This window comes from Salvelinus fontinalis, chromosome 38, assembly GCF_029448725.1.
Source record: "Salvelinus fontinalis isolate EN_2023a chromosome 38, ASM2944872v1, whole genome shotgun sequence".
Classification (NCBI taxonomy): domain Eukaryota; kingdom Metazoa; phylum Chordata; class Actinopteri; order Salmoniformes; family Salmonidae; genus Salvelinus; species Salvelinus fontinalis.
The window spans coordinates 19,904,340-19,925,907 of record NC_074702.1 but is presented as its reverse complement, the minus strand read 5'-3'; the positions used below and the strand labels follow the sequence as shown (position 1 = coordinate 19,925,907).

Sequence of the window (21,568 nt, the reverse complement as noted above, 5' to 3'; positions counted from 1 at the left end):
CCGACATTTCGGTTAATTGCTCAGCACTCATGGAGATTGCGCTCGCCCAGTATCCAAACATGCATGGCTTGAAATCAGTCACTGGTGGAGCGTCTGTAGCAAGCTAAATAGTTTACATATAAACAGTAATGCCAGAGCAGCATAACATTTGATTCACACATCAATTTTCGATCTGGATGGCTGATAGCCTATGTGCAGCAGCACTTCATCATGCATTTCCTTATACAATCATAGCAGCGGGAACCTGGCGTGCATGCGCCCGGCCCGCCACAGGAGTCGCTAGAGCACAATGGGACAAGGAAATCTCGGCCTGCCAAACCCTCTCCTAACCCGGACAACGCTGGGCCAATTGTGCGCTGCCTCGTGGGTCTCCCAGTCACAGCCAGCTGTGACACAGCCTGGGATCGAAACCGGGTCTGTAGTGACACCTCAAGCATGGCGATGCAGTGCCTTAGACCACTGCACCACTCAAGAGGCCCCCGCAAATTGATTTTAACAAACAATTGGTCCCCCCAAAAATGCGGCCCTCCGTTGAATTTCAAAATCCCGATGTGGCCCTCGAGCCAAAAAGTTTGCCCACCCTTGGCCTATAGTATAGGCTATGGATAATTTTATTGAGACCACACTAGGCACACTTGATATTGCACACCCAGCAGATAATCATGGACGAGGGGCATCATTCTAATTCTAAAACACTGAGCAATATGACATTTAATCGATTACAAATTACATGACCCTCCCCTGGACTAAAAAAAAAACAAAATAAGTAAATAAAAAAGACTAAAACCTCCCACTGACTGAAATTGAAAAAGCATGACCCTCCTCTGGGTAACAATGGTGTACATTTCCACCTCTCCCTACATTGAAATACATTTGCAAAAGTTAGAGAACTACTGTCTGTTCAGTAAGAAATTAAATAATAATATAAATATACTTTTTTTTTGTTTAAATTGAGTTGAGCAGGGGGTGCCCTTTTCCATGTTGAGTACCTGCCCTCTGAAAGGTCTGTGAAGTCAACAAAAAGAGAAGGAATGTTTACTCGCGTTCAGATTGAAAATGATCCGACCACGTTTTATTAACCATTTAAATCAAACCAGTTTATTAACCAGTTAATCAAAGATCATTAGATATATTAGGATGAGATTCGATAGAGACCGACTCCGAAGAGTCAGAAGTTACGACAGCACTTTGTCAATAAAAGGCAGGATTTTATTGACTAGTTGGGCAAAGTAAACTTGACCCTACTTCATGAGTGACGCATGTTTCCCTGCGCGTCGTTGGCATCATTTCTACATTGCCACTGAAAAGCGGCAAAGGATGTGATTATGCGTATAGTAAAAAAAAAAATACAATTGTTTAGTGAACAATCTGTTTGAAAGTGTCATTAAGATCTCCATCAAACCCTTTCATTCATGTAGCTTCAATTGTAGACCTATTATCAATCCATGTGATGGGTAAAGCTTACACTTTAGTTTAGAACCCTCTTTACCATAAACAAATGCATGGAATGTGTTTTCTTTACAATAGATTGACTCTTGCCATCCCCAATTTGACTTGTGAAAACTGTGAACGTGACCTCTGCCATAGCTGAGGCATAATGAAAATGTTTCATTAACATGTTTAACAAGTCGATTAAGTTTAATTTACCCTCCATTTGCATTTAATTAAAGGTTAGGCCTATTTTCTCAAAGTGTGCCCTTTAGGAAAACCAATTGAAAACAGATTGTGTGCTTGTTCTTTTTTGTGTTCTCTTGTAGCAATGATCAACGACGATGGCTTTGTTAAGCCTTGGGGTGACTATTAATTTACAAAGGATCAGAGTTAAATACTTCAAAAACAGATTACATTTATTTCAAATTGTACAACCATGATTCAAGAGAAGAGCAGATTTAAGTTAGCATGATCAAATAAATTATACACAATATGACAATCTTAGAATATTGACTACCAAGATACCTTGAAATAAGGCAACAGTAAACATGTCATCCCCCACGAATGACTAACGTATGTAGAAGTTGATTACTATAGCCCCCTTCCCCCCAGGCCCAATAAGTGTAATTTTGTCAATGCCAGATCTCTATGGCATGACTAATCATTCACCCAAATTTCATCAAAATTGGGCCAGTGGTGTCAGATATCGTGTGGGTTAGCTCATATCCCTAAACATGTGTGCCAAATTTCATCACTAAGTCAAACAGATCAACAGATATACACCCGTTATAGCGCCACCGCAAGGTCGATATGAATGTTCTTGCATATGTTGAGTCTTGACAGTGTTTGCAACATGTGTACCAAATTCTGTTACAATATGAATATCCTTGACTGATTTATATGCAGTTATGTGCCAGACCACACCCACGTGAATGTTTATTGGTCAATAGCGGCCATGTTGTTTTAGCTACCAGTCTGGAAAATTTTACATAGAGAGATTGTTTTCCATAAATACCACATATCAAGTTTTGTGCAGATCGGTCATTCAGGTAACAGAAGAGTAGCGTTAACTGTTCTTCACACAATTCAAAATAGCATAAAATCCATCATGGCGGAACTTATGGGTCCCGAGACAAACTTGTTCCTTGTGAAGACAGGGACCGATCGACTAAATTTCATGACTTAAGGGGTGAGGGACGTGACCTTTCAAAGTTTGCATTTTCAATCTCGTTACAGAGCCACCATCTGGTCAATCAGTGTAATTTTCTAAATGCCATAACGCTACGGCAAGACGCATCATTCACCCAAGTTTAGTCAAAACCGGGTGCTGTCTGAGATATCGCTTGTGACTAACATATGAACCTACTAACGGACGGAAACAGATCCACAGTGTCTTCCCCGATTTCATTGTGGGGGACAATGACCAGCATACACACAGGGATTGTTTGGAAGACAAATGCAATGACAAGACAACACTTGTACGTGCAGGAGAAGAGACAGACAATATTATAGAGTAGCACTTACTTACATGTGCATTAGTATTTTTTATACCAATTTGCAAAGAGCAGATTTTACCCATAGAAATACACTCAATAGAGTCATTACTATGAATACTTTCAATTAACCAACCACATTAGCCTGGACTTGCATCTAGTCACATGACCGTGCAGATTTGGGACCTCCGTTTCTTTAACAGGGGTATGGTCTCTTCATTATCTGACGCAGCAGTGGGTGAAACTTCGGAGCTCTCGGACAATGGAGTCTCGCTAAAACACATGATACGTGTTCAGTCAGTATCAATGATTACTCAAACCAAAGCCGATCACTGGAAATAATTCACAGACAAACATTATGTACCTGTTAGTCTGTGTTGTCATCGGTTTAATGCTCTGATATAAATGCTCACCTACAGAGGGATTATAACAAACAGTAAAAATTGTTTGAACAAAGCTTTTGATAATAGCCATTGCTTTCTTGTAACAACATGTGCAGAATGTGGATGAAAAAAAAAAAATGATAGTGTTATTTTAACATGCTAGTGGTCCTCTGTTCAAATAAGGACTACTTAGCCCACACACTAGTTATAGCTAGTAGCTAGCTACTTCCCCAATGGGAGATTTGTAAAAAAGTTCATGTTGTGCACCCGTGTCTCAGGTTAAGATTGAGGGGAGTGGTTCTTACTCTGCTGGGTGAGTACAGGGTTGTTTGATGGGTCCTGGTTCTGGTAATGGGGGTCGGGCTGCTCATATGTATTATTCAGGTTCCTGGAAGTGAGAGGAAGAGGCACGCTCAAACATGATCATCTCAAAAATAACTTTTCAAGAATAATTTAAATGACAAGCAGCAGTGTAACATTGGCCACACACACACAGCAATGCCAAGTTAAAGGCATCTTAGATATATGGTTTCTCTGGGAACGGGAGAACAAACATAGTGCAGCTATGCAGAAATGAGTGTGTGTTTACAGGGGGATGGTAGTGAATCATCAGTGGAAGCCAAGGTCATCCCCATGCAGATTAATTATGTATGGGGTTTTGTTTTCTCTGCTGGTGCTCTTATGATATATCTGTGGCTGGCTAATGACTCTCCATTTCCCCATGATTCTATTCTTCTCTGCAGAGCAGACACTCCCAGAGCTCATTTTCTTCAGTGTAATTTAAGAAAACCCAATAGGTGTTTATACCTTAACGACATTCTGCAAAAATAAACAATTTAAGAGGTCGGAGTCTGGTGGCACGAAATGAAAACGTGTTTGATTTTCCAGTGCGCTAATCACAACAAGTAAAATGACCCTGGGTTTATTTATAGGTTGTCTGGATGGGTGTTATTGGGCTATGCACGTGTGTATAATGGTGCAGCTATGTACACTACCGTTCAAAGGTTTGGGGTCACTTAGAAATGTCCTTGTTTTTGAAAGAAAAGCACATTTTTTGTCCATTAAAATAACATCAAATTGATCAGAAATACAGTGTAGACATTGTTAATGATGTAAATGACTATTGTAGCTGGAAACTGATTATTTTTAATGGAATATCTACATAGGCGTACAGAGGCCCATTATCAGCAACCATCACTCCATTGTTCCAATGGCACGTTGTGTTAGCTAATCCAAGTTTATCATTTTAAAAGGCTAATTGATCATTAGAAAACCCTTTTGCAATTATGCTAGCACAGCTGAAAACTGTTGTTCTGATTAAAAAAGCAATAAAACTGTCCTTCTTTAGAATAGTTGAGTATGGAGTATCAGCATTTGTGGGTTCGATTACAGTCTCAAAATGGCCAGAAACAAAAAACTTTCTTCTGAAACTCGTCAGTCTATTCTTGTTCTGAGAAATGAAGGCTATTCGATGCGAGAAATTGCCTGGTCAGCTGGTTCCGGTACAATAGTCATTTACAACATTAACAAATGTCTACACTGTATTTCTGATCAATTTGATGTTATTCTAATGGACAAAAAATGTGCTTTTCTTTCAAAAACAAGGACATTTCTAAGTGACCCAAACTTTTGAACGGTAGTGTATGTGTGCTAATATGTACAGTAAATTAGTGATAATGTGCACTGGGTGAGCCTGTATGATGATGTTTACAGTGTGTGTGTTAAATGCCCTTCCTGTTTGCCCCTGGCAGCACAATCCGATAGCCCGGCTGCTCAGTGAGAGATCCCGTCACCGGTGACTGGGAGTCACCTGCTTCTCTTATGGTCACTGTGTGTGCCTGTTCTCCATCTGGCTCCGGGGCTTCCTCCTCCTTCCCCGGCTCTCCAGTAGACACCTCTGCTGAGCCAGCTCCACTCACTATGGAACAACAGCCCAGTCAGTACACAGGAGATAAAACTGTATAAACACATGAGTACCCTTACAAGTTCTACAAGAGAGTTGAAAGTGGCTTGAAATGGAACCATTTTTCACAGTCAACATATAAGCTGAAGGTCCTCACCTTCGGGCTCAGTCTTTGCCCTATGGCCATTCAGAACAGCTTTTCTATTTTGAGTGTGTAGACGAGGGCCGAGACATCTCTATGCAGAGTGCAGTAATGGTTCACACACACACACACACACACACACACACACACACACACACACACACACACACACACACACACACACACACACACACACACACACACACACACACACCAACAGACCAGAAGATGAGTGAAATATTATCTGGTTATAGTGTTGATACATTAACTAGATACTGGCTGATAGATAAACAAATCAGTTTGTTTTCCTGCAACTGAGTATGATGGTCAGGAGTGTGGTGTCCAGACAGTACCTACCTGGGGTTTTCCAGGGGTGATCAGTGACAGCCTGTGTTGCAGGGCCTCACTCAGCTTGTTGACCAGACGCTCCTGGACCGAGCTGGACGAGTCCTGGAAAGGAAGAAGGCGGTTAACCAACGTTATATGGTCTGATAAGGTCTGAGCAACCATACATAACTGGAAAAGTATATTCTACTGAGGATCGATTGTATGGGTTGGTGTATTTGTAGTAGTGACCTCTTTACCTTGCAATTTGACAGTAAACCCAGAGCTTGTTTGTAGTAGAGGGTGGCTCTCTCCATGTCTCTCAACTTAAATCGAGCTTCCCCTAAACACTCACAAGTCTGCCATTGGCCCTTATAGTCATCTAGAGATAGAGAGATAGAGAGAGAAAAGGAGGAGGAAGAAAGATAAATATAAAGAGACATTGAGAAAGTTGAGTAAACAAGGGAGAAAGAGAGAGAGACTTAAAGTGTCAAAAGGGGTCAATGGATGTAAAGAGTCATTAATAGTTTGTTCAAACATTTAGAACACACTTCAACATGAAAAATGTGCTTAATATTATTCTTATAAAGAATGAAGTTGGACTTGATTTTGTACCAGTGTCTTTGAAGGCCTGCAGGGCGTGGAGGTAGTTCTCTGCTGCCTCCTCATGCTCCCCCAGCTGACTGAGAGCAAAGGCCAAGTTACTGAAGCAGCGGCCCTGAGCACGACGACTGCCCAACGACCCTGACAGTCACACAGAATGAGGGGGAAAGAGAAGGGGAAGAAAGGGGGAGGGTTATCAGAGAGAGATCAGTTTTTCCCACTTAAAAAAAGAATAAGTAGCTATAATGTCATGCTCACATCCCCAACAGCAAAAAATGACATGCACATATGCACAAGACATAACAGTGTGTGTGTCACTCAGTGGTGCTGTGGTAAGCACTCTGTAACTCCCCATGGGATTGCCTCAGTGGAATCTCAGCCCACACACCCCTGCACGCACACACACACACTTTTCTCTGTTGCTAATGTGAGAGCAGCTCACAGAGACAGATTAGAGGCATGGAGAGTACTGGACACACAGACAGACCAAGATACTGTAAAGGATTAATCAGGGTAACGTAAACTCACCCCATTCCGTACAAATGTGCGCAACCGCGACATTCAAACGAGGCTGCAAAGAAAACTAATGGGACTGTAGCGACTGTGTTGACTTCAAAATCGGGGGTGTGAACTAGGTTTCTATTCAAGCGTTGATCGACATGGTAATGGTTCTATAGTATTGGAGAAAAGTTGACCCTCCGTTACATCGTGACGTGTCATGTCGTAACGTACAGCACGCATAAAGCAACTATTTCTGTCTTACAATCTCTCTCCACCAGGTGTAGCACTTCTTTCATCGTATAAAAACAAGAAATGGACAGTGACGGGAGTAAGGGGGATACCTAGTCATTTTTTGCGTCATCACTGCAAGCGATCATGACTTTCAAAAGCCGCTGTTTACTTCTGAAGATCACTTTAGCACCGCCCTAAAAACCTGATTCAAATTCGACACAAACCTTCAAATAGGTATGTCATGACACAATATATAAACTATTTATAGTGTTTTATTTACATTTTAGAGGTGATAAGGTGATAAGTTGGACAGATCGAGTGAAAAAAAGCCGTTTCCCCACACGACATCTCTCCCTCACTATCACGCATTAGTTTCACTTCCCCATCCGCCATTTTTAAAAAGACCTGACGGCGCTCATTGCCTTCTTGAATCATGCAGAAACGGGCAACGTGGAGGTCCCGTCATGGATGTTGTTGGAAAGTAGAGAAATTGTGCTTTACAATGGTATTGACATTACAGTTGATCTGGAAGTATTACGTTTTTGGGGCGCTAAAATAAGGTCAATTGTACGGACCAAGGCGATGTACAAAAGTGAGTGAGTTTACGTTATAATGAAATGTTTGAGGAATGGTCTGCCCCTCTGCCTAAACAATTACTCCTACACGCCTCAGGTGACATGTTCCTCACACACACATGATCCTCTGCGGCTCAGTTGGTAGAGTGCTTGCACCACTCATATGAAAAAAATATGCACGCAGAGTACTTTGGAGAAAAGAGCATGCTAAATGGCATATCATTACTACATGCAGTACATAACAGCACTGAACTGTGCAGAAAATACAGTATAACTAAACTCTCCAGCGTAATTGACGTAATAAGCTCACCATGCAGGCTGGCTGCCTGGCGGTGGTAGTCCAGGGCCTGCCGGTACTGGCTCAGTGTGTTGTGAACGGCTCCCAGGTTCTGTAGGACCACGGCCAGCCTGCTGGGCCTGGTGCTGGCCAGGGGCAGGGCCCGCTCATAGCACCTGGCTGCCTCCTGGAACAACTTCAGCTGGGAGAAACTCAGGCCCAGGTCGTTGTACACCTTACCTGAAAGACGGAGTGATAGTCACAAAACTGTGACCAAACTGTTGACTGACAATGCTGTTACTTATTTGTTTTTTCCTCAATTCAGTTACTCTGACAGTTTATCTACCGAGCAACTCTGGGTCTTTGATGTTGTTGCTCAGCTCAAGGCAATCAGTGAGCACGGTGATGATATCATCCATGGTGAAGTCATCTGACTGGAGCATGTGACTCCCTGCCTCTTTGTAGGCCATGGTGGCTGAGTCCAGCTTGCCTGCCATCCTGTAGCTCTCCCCAGCCCTCTGGAAGCTCTGAGCTGCCTGGGTCCAGTCCTGCCAACACACAACTTGAATCAGAACCAGCTCTATGTAGGACAGTCAGTGAGCTGTCAGTATATAGACCTGGCTGCTACACATCTCAAATGAGTCAGTCAGACATTGCAGAAGCTCTTAAAAATTAGGGATGTGCATCTTTCCCTTTCAAGACAATTCGATACATATCTAGATACATGGGCTTAACATGATTTAACACCAATCCAATACATTCCGAGAAAAGCCCAAGCTGTGCTTTTTTATAATGAGGGATTACCACCAGGAGACATTCCAAACTTCAGGAGAGTATCCCACCTAAATTTTGGAATGGCTTAAGGTGAGGAATATAAGTACAGTTTACTGCTGTTTTACAGTTCCCCTCTAATGGTTAGGGGTTGAGATTTTTGGCAGGGTAATCTGATCCTTGAGCTGAACCATAAACAACATACACCTGGAGCTGACTGACCTTTAGGAGCAGGTGACAGTGGGACATTTTCATGCAGGTGTCCCCCTCACTGGCCCCGTCCCCCTGGGAGCGGTACAGCTGGGCTGCCTGGAGGTAGTGACCAGCCGCCTGGCCGTGGTTCCCCAGGGTCTCATGGGCTACGGCCAAGTTGAACTGGAGGTCTGCTACCCGCTCCCCCCTCTCTCCTGGCTGGGCCTGCTTCAGGAAGTCCAGCCCCTTCAGGGCTTTACCCGCCTCCACGTAGGCAGCTCCCAGGTTAAAGGCACATGCCTGCTGGACCCTGGTCTCCTTTAACTGTGGGTGATAGAGTATGGTAAGAGAGGCAACGTAAACATTATAAAAGCTAACATAAGTACCAGTAAACATTAGCAGCATATTTGACTTTCTTCCATACAGTATGTCTAAATATTGTGGTTGTCAGATGTATGTCGTTGTGAAAATCAATTACCATTTGGGGGACAATAAAGATTGTGTAAACACTGTAATCCATTTGGACTTGGAACCAGACAAGTTTTTGTTACCTGGACATTTTCCAAACAATAAAATCAGGTGCTCAGTTCTCCCTCTCACAGTTTTAGCAAGCCCTATATTATATGGGGGAGGTGCAGGACAAAATGTCTCAAAATAGACAACATGGAAGTAGACTAAGTAATGTCACCTCTATGGAAGCTTTGAAGGCCTTTTTGAAACAGCTGAGGGCTTCTTTGCAGTACCCTTGCTTTAGGGCAATGTGGCCAGAGGCTGTGAGCTCCTCTATGTCCACCCGGACCTTCAGGACATCAGCCTCTTTGTCTTTGCTCTTTACACATCCGTCACTCTTCTTCTTCCTGCCCTCATGTGATGGGTAGCTATCAGATGCCATTTTGATTTTGCCAGGGGGTGGCTACAGTATAGCATTATGAGGAGACTGATGGAAAGAGGAGAGCAAAATAATTATGAAGTTCAGATTATAGTCACACTCACTCAGGTCATGACACTGATAGTACTGCCCTCCTTTGGTGACAATGAGTATTAGCTATGTGGCAAACATGAGGACTCACTCGGTGCCTGTCCTCTTCAAATTTACATTTACATTTAAGTCATTTAGCAGACGCTCTTATCCAGAGCGACTTACAAATTGTAATAAATGTTTTATTAAGTCTATTCGTGATCACTGAAAGCATTTCTTTTAGGCATATATAGCCAGAATTGTCGCATTCAAATAAACATTTTTGAGAAGTAGCATGGACCGATGTCTATCTTGTTTGCTAGCTAACTTAGCTACTTTCCTCTCATCTGGTGTGCACCGAAGTTGAAACCACATGACTAGTTAACGCATTAGCTTCTCGAGTCTTGGTAACATGGCTAACGTAGCTAGTTTTAGCTATTTCACTCACATTTTCAAGATGAACAGCCATCCAAGACAGAGCAGTCGCAATTAGTTAGTTAGCTTGACAAATACATTGGTAAATTATCCGTACAGCCGTGAACCCTAGTTCGTCTATATCACACGTTTTAGCTGGCTTTTCTTGTTAGCTTGCTAGCTAGCTAACGTGTTTTGTGGAGCCAGGGAAAGCTATTAAGTAGAAGGTCTGTTGCTATGGCAATATTAAATAGGAAGTGAGGCGTAGTTGGCCATATAAATGATTTTAGGCACAATTAACAAGGACTGAAGCAGCAACTTAAATATCGTATTGCTAGTTATGACTATTTACAAATGTATATATATATATATTTTAAATATATATTTTTTAAATATTTTTTTTATAAAAAAAAAAGGTTTTATAAAAAACATATATATATATATATATAAATATATATATATAAAAAAAAATATATAATAATAAAAGGAAACATCTCCCCGAAAGTTATTTATGGGTGGCAGGTAGCCTAGTGGTTAGAGCGTTGGGCTAGTAACTAAAATGTTGCTAGATCGAATCCCGAGCTGTCTTTCTGACCCTGAACAAGGCACTGTTCCTATGCCGTCATTGTAAATTAACGTTGGGAGCCTGCTCGCATATCAGAAGAGCCGAATCTATAAAAACAATTAAGATATGAATAATCAAAACATTTAAATGAATAGAATTAACTAATTCAAAGAATAATAATATAGGCCTAAATGCTCAAGCACACACATTCGTTCTGACTGTCTGCTCAGACTAATAGCCTCACCTAATAGTCAACCAAAGATGCCTAAGGGAGGGCTGAGCCAACTCACTCAGTCACACACTTAGCAGCTGAGGAGAGCAGCTGGAAAATGAGGCGGAAGCACAGCATTTGGAAGCATTTTAATAATGTAGACAATGTTAGATAGTGTAGAATTTGCCAAAACAAAATCTCATATAAAGCCGGTTGAGAGTGGCCAGAGAATGGCAAGTAGATGGAAAAGTGGTCTGTCTAACATAACCAAAGCCATGAAAATGTTAAATGGAACCCATCGTCCATGTCTTGCCCACACAATCAACTTCAGAGATGCTCTGAAGGTGATGAAGCCCACTGTGAACAAAGTGAAAGCAGCTGTGGAATACTTCCACAGGAGCACAGTAGGTGTTGAAAAACTAAAGTAGACACAATGCCAGATGGGGATGCCTGAGGTGAGGCCTAAATAAGGCTGCACTACAAGGTGGAATTCAACATTTTATATGTTGAAGCGGTTTCTTGAGTCAAAGGATGCCATCATCTCTAACCTGGCCATTGTCAATGCACCTGTTGATGCTCTGACCCAAGAGGAATGAGAGGTGGAGGAGGTGTGCAGTCCTGGAACGCTTTGAGCAGGTCACTGTGGAGATCAGTGGAGAGGAGTAAGCAGTTATTACTAGATCATTATTTAATCCAGTATTATATATGTATATGAGCAGTAGATGAGAATGTAGTATCAGTAGACAAAACATGATCCTGAACTAATAAGTTACTGTTCTCTCTTTCAGCTATGTGACAGCCTCAAAAATAATAGTCCTGTGTAAGGGTCTGCAGCAAATCACAGCCAGCCGCCAGAGAGAAGCAAATGTAACCACAGGACATGTGACAGACATGTGGACACCCTATGTTCATCAATGGACAGAAAGTTCCACAGAATGGAATATAATCACGTGCTATCAGAAACCGCTGCACTTGACCCCAGGTTTAAGAAGTTAGCCTTCAGTGATGCCAGAGCGGTTGATGAGGCTCTTCAAAGAATAACCTCAGCAGCAGGGAGGAACAGCCCCAGCAGTCAGCTGGCTCAGGCACCAGGGCAACAGGGAGAAGAGGGATCAGATGGAGCAGAAGCACCAGCAGTAGTGCCACAAACGTCTGCTGTTTGGATGCTGTTTGACGAGAGAGCAACTGGGGATGCAGCACAAAGGAATCCCTCAGCAGATGCCATAATGCAGGTCCGATCCTATTTGGAGGAGCCACTCTGCAGATCCTCTGAGCTGGTGGAAGAACAAGGCCTCTGTCTACCCACGGCTTACTAAAGTCAGGTGGCGCTGCGGAGCGTGGTGGCAGAATGTTCTGGAGCTTACCAGGCTGAACTCACCGCCCTACTCGGAGCCAAATCTGTAGGAGGTCAGTACACACTACCGTGATTCACTTGTGTTCATGCTGGTTGTGATCTATGCACTTTAGTAGCATATTAGCTGCTCATAATTGGTCAGGATTAACCGTAGACTCAGCAACGCACAAAGTAAGCATCATATCAGGTCAATTTCAGCAACAACTAAGAGCGTTGAAGCATGAGGCTAAACTTCTCCACTGTTTTGGTCCCGTAGCCGCCACATTGTAGCAGACTGAAGTGTACCCGTGCTCATCCGCAGATACTGTGTTGCATCGCGCTCATCTCAGTATCGGCGGTGCTGCTCCTGGCAGCCTCATAACACTGAATCTACCTTTAAGCTTCTAGGTAGTGTCAAGCCCTAATCTCTATGTACTGGGACTCAGGAGACAACCGGAGCCCATGGCTGAAGACCAAGACTGAGGACAGCCCCTACTACTTCCACCTGCACAAGCTGGAGGGCACCTGTGAGAGACCGCAGGGCTTTGTCCAGAGCACAGTGTTCCTGGACCGTGAAGAAGTACAGGTCAACATACAAAATGACCTGTAAATTCAGTACAAACAAGTATGGCTGTAGAGCTAGAGTTCGTATTGATTAGATAAGCCAACAGTTATTATGGCTGACTGTCTCTGTGGTCTGTCTCACTACAGGCGGTGCTGAGCAGTGTGACTGTGGCCCACAGCCCGGAGGTGCATTGGAAGGCCAGCGAGGGCCTGGTGGTGCAACTGCAGGCCAGGGCCCAGGGATTCCTCCTCAGAAAGAGGCTGGGCGCCCGTCTGCACTTCTCTCAACACCCAGCTACCAGCCATCATCACCATCCAGGTCAGCTATCTAAGAACCATAGAACTACAGTGCAGACTAACGTTACATACCCAAATACATTTTTCCAAACTGAAAGGTGCTCAGTGTGTGTTTGTTTCCAGTCCCACTGGAGGAGGTTCGTACAGCAGAGAGCCTACAAAAAGAGGCTAGAGTATCTCTACCAGAACTGGAGGGCTGTGGTCAGGGTAAGACTGACCAAATCATCTCTTTGTAAATTAGATGACAAACCCTGTGTTGGAGTTGACATTGGTTGTTCTTACTGTTTCTCATGTGTGTGTCTGTTAGATCCAGGCTAGTGTGAAGATGTGGATTGTTCGGAGGAAATGCCTTTCGAGTTGGTGCTTCTTCAGACGTCAAGTGAGTGCAAAAACCATCACCCCTGTACACAAACCCTCAGCTCTAATTTTGAAGAAAAAAATTGCTACTTACCTTGAAATGTAGCCTGACCTTTGTCCTTCTACAGGTGGGCGCCATTATAAAGATCCAGGCATTCTTCCGAGCCAACAAGGCCCGTGAGGAATACAGAATGCTGGGTAGGTGGCCACAGCTTCACTCACAAGTCTGTGCCAGGTTTCCCACACTTTATTATATATGTATTTTTTTTTTACAATGATCATAACTAAAATCCAATGTAAATACCAAGTCTTTTGCATAACACCAGTCTCACTTGCATTGACATCCCCATATTAACACCTTGATCTTTATCTCCCAGTCCACTCCACTACCCTTCCTCTGTCAGTAGTGAGGAAGTTTGCCCACCTGCTGGAGATGGGTGACAACGACATCCGCCAGGAGGGGGAGCTGCTGCGTATGAGGGAGGTGGGTGAGGACCATTCGCTCCAACCGCCAGCTAGAGACTGACCTGGACCTAATGGACCTCAAGATAGGACTGCTGGTCCGCAACCATGTCAAGCTGCAGGTCGGAGTCTATTTCATTCTATTATTACTGCACCGGTTTCAGAAGTTCTGTTAATTTTTGTTTTGGAAGGTGCCTAGAAGTGTCCGTAGTCCATCACACTTCTCACCCATTTATTTGATCAACTAACGTCACTACAGGAGGTGGTTTTCCACTGCAAGAAGCTGACCAAGAAGAACAAGGAGCAGCTGTCGGACATGATGGCTCTGGACAAGAGCAAGGGCCTCAAGGCCCTGAGCAAAGACAAGAGGGAGAAAGTGGAGCCTTACCAGCACCTTTTTTTTTAATAGGTATTTTCGATACAGGGTCGACTATTTTATCTGCCCCCTCGTATGTGGCCTGTGCTGAGTTTTCTGCAATGGCTCGCTTAATTTAAGTGTGTGTTCTCCAGACTCAGCCTCTGTACCTGGCCCAGCTAATCTTCCTGATGCCCCAGAATAAAACAACTCTCTTCATGGAGATGGTCATCTTCACCCTGTTCAACTACGGCTCCGACTGCAAGGAGGCCTACCTGCTGCTGCAGCTCTTCACCGCTGCGCCACGAGATCAAGTCAGTGTACACACACTATATACACGCACACACACACACACACACACACACACACACACACACACACACACACACACACACACACACACACACACACACACACACACACACACACACACACACACACACACACACACACACACACACACAGGGCTGTCAGGGGGATCAAGTTGCACTAAACTCAACTTCTCTTTCTCTCTCTTACTCACTCACTCACTCCCTCCCTCTCTCTCGGGTGGAAGGTGGACCAGCCCCAGGAGGTGGTGACTGGGAACCCCACAGTCATTAAGATGTTGGTGAGTTTCTACCGCCATGCCCGCGGTCAGACCGCGTTGAAGGAGATCCTGGGGCCGGCCATTAGAGAGGTGCTGCAGGACCACACCATCAGCATCTGCACGGACCCCTGCGAGATCTACAAGACCTGGGTCAACCAGACCGAGACCCAGACCGGCCACGAGGTCAGCACCAAGCCAGGAACAAATGTAGTGTCATAGCGGTTCTCCTATAGAGAGCCTAGACAGTTTTAGCTTGGCCACTAGAGTTTAGCATAAAGCATGACATACATATACTATGCAGACTGATTTACTTACTTTAGTTGAATGCACTGATTTTGATTTGCTCATGACTAGTATTTAAAGATATGTACGCTCACACTCTCAGACTGGCTTCAAGAGGTCAATTGAGAAACATAAATGCATACACACACCGCAACACCGGTGTCCTTTCCCCAGCTCCCTGCCCTATGAAGTGAGTGCAGAGCAGGCCCTGGCCCACCCCGAAGTGCAGCGTCGCCTGGACATCTCTATCGTCAACCTCAAGAATCTCACAGACCGCCTGCTCAACGCAATCACCAGCAACCTGCATAAATTACCGTAAGAGGCCCTTCATATGCACTCTGCAGAGCTGCCTTTTCATTCTCAGTGCAATTCATTTGAATCGCCAGCAACTTAATCAAACAGCTGTTGGGCGTTCACGTCTTCCTCTCACCAGATTTGGCTGCTAATTGATTTAGTTTGATTTGTTTCTCTGATACTTTATGTTCTGTGATGAGAGTTCAACACTCAGGCGTTCTCCTTCCTCCCACAGATATGGGATGCGCTACACAGCCGAGGTCCTGAGAGATTCTCTACATGAGAAGTTTCCTCAGGCCAGCGAGGACGAGCTTTACAAGGTACACTACTGACCAGACTCAATTAATAAATCACGCAACATTCAAAAAGGTCCTTGTGTCAATGACAGACAAACGATAGATATGGAGTCAAAAGACCGAGCCCAATATTTGAATAGTTTAAAACAAGAAACAATTGGAATGTATATCTGTGTGTATATCTTCACATACACTACATGACCAAAAGTATGTGGACACCTGCTCGTCAAACATCTCATTACAAAATCATGGGCATTAATATGGAGTTGGTCCCCTTTGCTGCTATAACAGCCTCCACTCTTCTGGGAAGGCTTTCTACTAGATGTTGGAACATTGCTGCAGGGACTTGCTTCCATTTCAGCCACGAGCCTTAGTGAGGTTGGGCACTGATGTTGGGCGATTGGGCTTGGCTTTCAGTCGGCGTTCCAATTCATCCTAAAGGCGTTCAATGGGGTTGAGGTCAGGGCTCTGTGGCGTTCAATGGGGTTGAGGTCAGGGCTCTGTGCAGGCCAGTCAAGTTCTTCCACACCGATCTCAACAAACCTTTTCTGCATGGACCTTGCTTTGTGCACGGGGGCATACATTGTCACTCTGAAACAGGAAAGAGCCTTCTCCGAACTGTTACCACAAAGTTGGAAGCACAGAATCGTCTAGAATGTCATTGTACGCTGTAGCGTTAACAATTTCAATTCACTGGAACTAAGGGTCCTAGCCCGAAACATGAAAAATCGCCCCAGACCATTATTCCTCCTCCACCGAACTTTAAAGTTGGCGCTATGCATTTTGGGCAGGATGCATTTTCCGAATATTTAATTCGGGGGGGGGGTCATGTTCTGTGAGGTGGCATACCATTGTGTGGCATACCACTTCTTGACTTAGCCGTTGTTGCTCCTAGACGCTTAAACTTCACAATAACAGCACTTACAGTTGACAGGGGTAGCTCTAGCAGGGGAGAAATTTGACGAAGTGACTTGTTGGAAAGGTGGCATCTTATGACGGTGCCACTTTGAAAGTCTGAGCTCTTCATTAAGGCCATTCTACTGCCAATGTTTGTTTATGGAGATTGCATGGCTGTGTGCTCGATTTTATACATTGGTACTGTACTTTTGTGTATATGTAGTGTATTTACCAAAAACGTTATACATCCACCACTGCAAAAGCCAGAGAGGGAGCCTGGCAGAAAATTGCAGACAGAGTAAATGCGCAAGTGAAGTGGAATGATTTCAATGTTTAATAGGCCTAGCTTACACACATGGGTGATTGGTAATGTTTTCACTTTATAAGCTATTTTATTGTAACGCTGGTGATATTAAGTGTTAAGGCTATGGCCTAATATGTAAGTTGTAGTAGCCTATGTCACAATTGCAATGCTAGGGACATTCCATGGCCTATGTAAGATGAATAATAATTCATTGAATTCATAGTGCTTTTCATGACAACACGGGCAGCATTGTATTCTGTTTTAATTGTAACCCCATGGGAGTCACAGATCATCTGACCAAAGAAGTAAGGAAAATCATTGAATTTAATGACTGTTTCTGAAAATGATTTGGTTTGGTGGAAGTGTTGGCTACAATATTTAATAGCTGCCTGTTTATGCTGTGAAAGTATTTTCTATTCACTTAGTCTCCTTCATTTGGTCCAGAGGGTCTTTTGAATTGGGAATATGTGTCCATCTATAGCACCAATGACGTTTGGAAAATCTGCAAGATGAATTAGGCTATTTTTATCATATTGCCTAGGTTTATTCATTTGAGATTAGCAAAGTATCGCTGACAGTCGACTGACCTCCGCCTACTCTACCTGCAGTTTTGTAGAAGTCCTCCATGATTAAATGGAAAACTTGATAGCCAGCAAATGAAACAAAGACATAAAATACCTCTTCAATGCGAGGCACTTCTTATGGCTCTACACACAGTTGCCTTGCCAAATAGTTCAGCATTGCCCATATTGTACAGGAAACTTCCAATGGCAAGACATCGCAAAGCAATACAGTTTGTATAACAGTCAAAGCGTAACCATGCTGGCTGAGATTTGCTATACCGTATGGGTTGAGTAAATTGACCAGATATGAGTGATTGTATTTTTGAACGTTATTGTTTTTCTGCACGTTCTTCTGCATGATCTAAAGGATATATTCGAGGTCCAATAATTTGTTCTCTTTTGTACAGCACTGCCAACAACGCAGGCTCCAATGTCAAGTGGATTTTCTCAAATGTCAAGGGACAAGCCATAGTGATGAACAATCTTATTGGCAGAGAAGTCCCGTATTTATTCACTAGAACAGGCTAAGATCAAGTTAACCTAGTAGGTAGCCATTTTACATTTTCAGGCTGCTATTGTCAGATTGTGTGGAACCTGGTGTTATGAACCTGGTGTTATGATGGTTGTGTTGTGGTCAGATTGTGGGGAACCTGGTGTACTACCGCTACATGAACCCAGCTGTTGTGGCTCCGGATGGTTTTGACGTGGTAGAGTTCTCGGCCGGCTCCTCCCTGCTCCCTGAGCAGCGCCGCGTCCTGGGTTCCATCGCACGCATCCTGCAGCATGCCGCCGCACACAAACACTTCCACGGTGACAGCCCTCACCTGCGCGCCCTCAACGACTACATTACCCTGACGCACTCCAAGTTCCTGTGAGTCGTCCTGTCATTTTAGCGCATCCTCCACCCCCTTTTCAGAGGAGAGCTTTATTACTATAATTAGGCTATACATGCTAAATGGTTCTTAAGCATTGTTCATATATCTTCCGCAGTAAGTTCCTGCATGCTGTGTGTGACACGACCAGAGGAGCATTTTAACATTGAGTACTCTGAGATGGTCATCCTCAACAAGCCTGTCATCTATATCTCCATCAGTGAGCTCCTTAACACACACAAGGTCTGGATGCCATATAAGCTAAAGACGCATAGAAACTTTTAGTTTTTAATGTGTTCTGGGGGAGGTGGTTTGGGAAGAAACCTTTTCATTTGAGTAGATCCTGTGTGTGTGTGTGTGTGTGTGTGTGTGTGTGTGTGTGTGTGTGTGTGTGTGTGTGTGTGTGTGTGTGTGTGTGTGTGTGTGTGTGTGTGTGTGTGTGTGTGTGTGTGTGTGTGTGTGTGTGTGTGTATGTGACTTCTGTTGGAGCACCAGGACTCCCTGTGTCCTGACCAGTCTGACCTGTTGCTGACTCTGCTGAGAGACCTGGGGAAGGTGCCCACTATCCAAGCTCTGGTTGGTGAGGGGGCTGTGAGCACCGCGGAGCCCCAGACAGAGCAGACCCTGGCCCAGTACAGTAAGATGGAGGTGTCCCTCACCCTCACCAGCAAGTTTGTGTTCAGGGGCTCTGACGACCACCCTGATGCCAGGGGGATTCTCCTCAGGTAGGGGCTTAGACTTTTTAACAGGTGAGCTATGACATCACCACCTGCCTGGACAACCTCACCGCCAAACACAGGTAGACACAAACACATGTGGGAGTATGACCACACTGCATGAGTTTCAGTAGGAAGACTGCTGCACACTGCTACTGTGCTGAACTCTCTATCTCTATCTTTCTCTATTTCTCTATCTCTCTCTCTCTCTCTCTCTCTCCCTCTCTCTCTCTCTCTCTCTCTCTCTCTCTCTCTCTCTCTCTCTCTCTCTCTCTCTCTATCTATCTCTATCTATCTATCTATCTCTCTATCTCTCTCTCTCTCTCTCTCTTTCTCTCTCTTCCTCAGTAAGGTGAGTGGAAAGAAGGCAGCAGAGAGCAAAGGGAAGAAGAGCAAGCAGCCCACTCTGACCTACACTGCTGCCCGTTTACATGAGAAAGGAGTCCTGTTGGAGATCGAGGACCTGCCAGTCACACAGTGAGTATGCAGGAACCATGAATGGTTACCTAGGGCATCAAGAAATTAAATGTATTTGATTATTATCTCTCCTCTGGTTTAAGAATGTCATCTTTGACATTGTGCCCGGTGATGAGGGCGGCACGTTCCAGGTAAAGGCTCGCTTTATGGGTGTGGACATGGAGAAGTTCCCCCTCAAATACCAGGTGAGTCTGGGTAGTAGTATAATGAAACTAGAACAGACATTTCAATACAAACCTATGGTCTGTGATTGATGCAAATCCCAATCTCTCATTGAAATCAGTGCTCTATATTGTATGTGCTGCAATGGTAAATGATTTACTGTTCCTATTTTGAAAGATCTTGGATTTCAGAACTGTATTCACACATGTATGTGTGTGTAGGACCTGCTGCAGCTCCAGTACGAGGGAGTGGCGGTGATGAAGATGTTCGACAAGGCCAAAGTCAACGTCAACCTGCTAATCTTCCTTCTCAACAAGAAGTTCTTCAAGAAGTAAGGGGGTTAGGATACTGCCAGATCAGCCACAACAACACGAGGCCAAATGCTATTATTAACTCATACACTTTACTATTTTTGTACTTTGGCTACTTTTTGTAAATGCACTAACGGACAGATTTAGTTTATCTAACTACATTTATCAAATCAGTTAATTTAGTGATCGTATTCAAACAGGAAATTCACAGAACGTGGTCAGTAAGGATGAAGGTTGCTCACGTAATGTTTTTTTACACCCTCAGAGAGTTGGTCAGAGCCAGCCAGGGTCAGACATTTTAATGGCCTACCTGGAGCAATTGGGTTAATGTTCAGCAGCCTACACAATCCTCTAGTATTTTGTGCACTACTTAAAATGGGCACAGGACCGCCGCTAAGCTGCATTTGCCACCCGCTCCACATACATATGCTCTTAAGGGATTTTATGTTGTGCAACTTAATGTTTCAAATGCCTAGCAACAGGAACTGCTACTGTAACATGTGCCTTGAGACTTCCTGTGATTATGGCTTATTGTCTCCCTGATGTGTAGGTTACTGACAGGTCTGGCCACACTGTAAGGAATTTGTGTATTTGACTGTAAAGACAGATGATATTGCAATGAGGGTGATTCCATTAGCAAGGCTTCTGTCAGCTGAGATGTGGTTGAGCCTTGTGGTCCAACCTTTGACCTCTAACCTAAGAGGCTTGACCTTTTTGTTAGTCTGGGCTTAACTTTTGTTCAAACGTATGTACATATTTTCTGTCATTTAATTGTTTCTCTTCATAACTCATCTGTTATTCCGCTACCCTTATGTCAGTCTTGATTTGTTTTATTCTTTTTCTGTTCAACACTAACATGTTCAGGCCAGTCACAATTTCCACAATTGGTTGCTAAGTATGAATGTGGAGCAATATGACAATACAACTGTTGTTATTTCTTTAAATATCAGTGCTGTAGCTGTAAAGGAAATTGGTTGATTAATCTAACCAGGCAATAGACAAACTGCCTGATAAATTGTCCTAATGAATCTTGCTATGCAATGGAAACTGTTAATACTCCTGTTTTTTACTTTTACATTTAAATAAAAATGTAATTTCTGTCAGTTTTGGTTTTATATACTTGATTTGATCTATTTTATTCACCTGTTATTCTTAATGATGGAATAAAGCTCTCATTAGTAGAAATAAACTATATTCATAATGGCCATAAGACATTTTTATGCAAACCCTCTCAGCAGATGCTTGCTTGCTCTGTGAGCTCCACAAACTGGTAAATAACGAAGCCCACCATAGATATTCACCATGTATATTACATGACCAAAAGTATATGGACAGCTGCTTGTCAAACATCTCATTCCAAACTCATGGGCATTAATATGGAGTTGGTCCCCCCCTTTTGCCGCTATAACAGCCTCCACTCTTCTGGGAAGGCTTTCCACTAGATGATGTAACATTGCTGCAGG

At 43.7% G+C, this 21,568-nt stretch overlaps 1 protein-coding gene across 3 annotated transcripts; it reads right to left on the bottom strand.

Annotated features, from left to right (window-relative positions):
• Positions 1-1,821: 1,821 nt before the first annotated feature.
• On the bottom strand, positions 1,822-10,438 carry LOC129837507 (tetratricopeptide repeat protein 24-like). Of its 3 annotated transcripts, XM_055903735.1 has the most exons (13): positions 10,233-10,438; positions 9,515-9,763; positions 8,857-9,150; positions 8,210-8,411; positions 7,897-8,103; positions 6,292-6,420; positions 5,937-6,058; positions 5,710-5,802; positions 5,368-5,446; positions 5,045-5,225; positions 3,613-3,698; positions 3,289-3,337; positions 1,822-3,197 (listed from the first exon to the last, which is right to left on the bottom strand). In XM_055903735.1, exons 2-13 carry the CDS (start codon positions 9,716-9,718, stop codon positions 3,086-3,088), a joined length of 1,758 nt encoding a protein of 585 aa, XP_055759710.1. In that variant the 5' UTR covers positions 9,719-9,763; positions 10,233-10,438; the 3' UTR covers positions 1,822-3,085. The 3 variants fall into 3 exon arrangements, 2 of the variants coding, with proteins under 2 accessions (XP_055759710.1, XP_055759711.1); XM_055903736.1 differs by lacking the exon at positions 3,289-3,337 and having other exon boundaries at positions 3,104-3,256; XR_008756721.1 differs by lacking the exon at positions 1,822-3,197 and having other exon boundaries at positions 3,324-3,337; positions 3,613-3,695; positions 5,118-5,225.
• Positions 10,439-21,568: the final 11,130 nt, after the last annotated feature.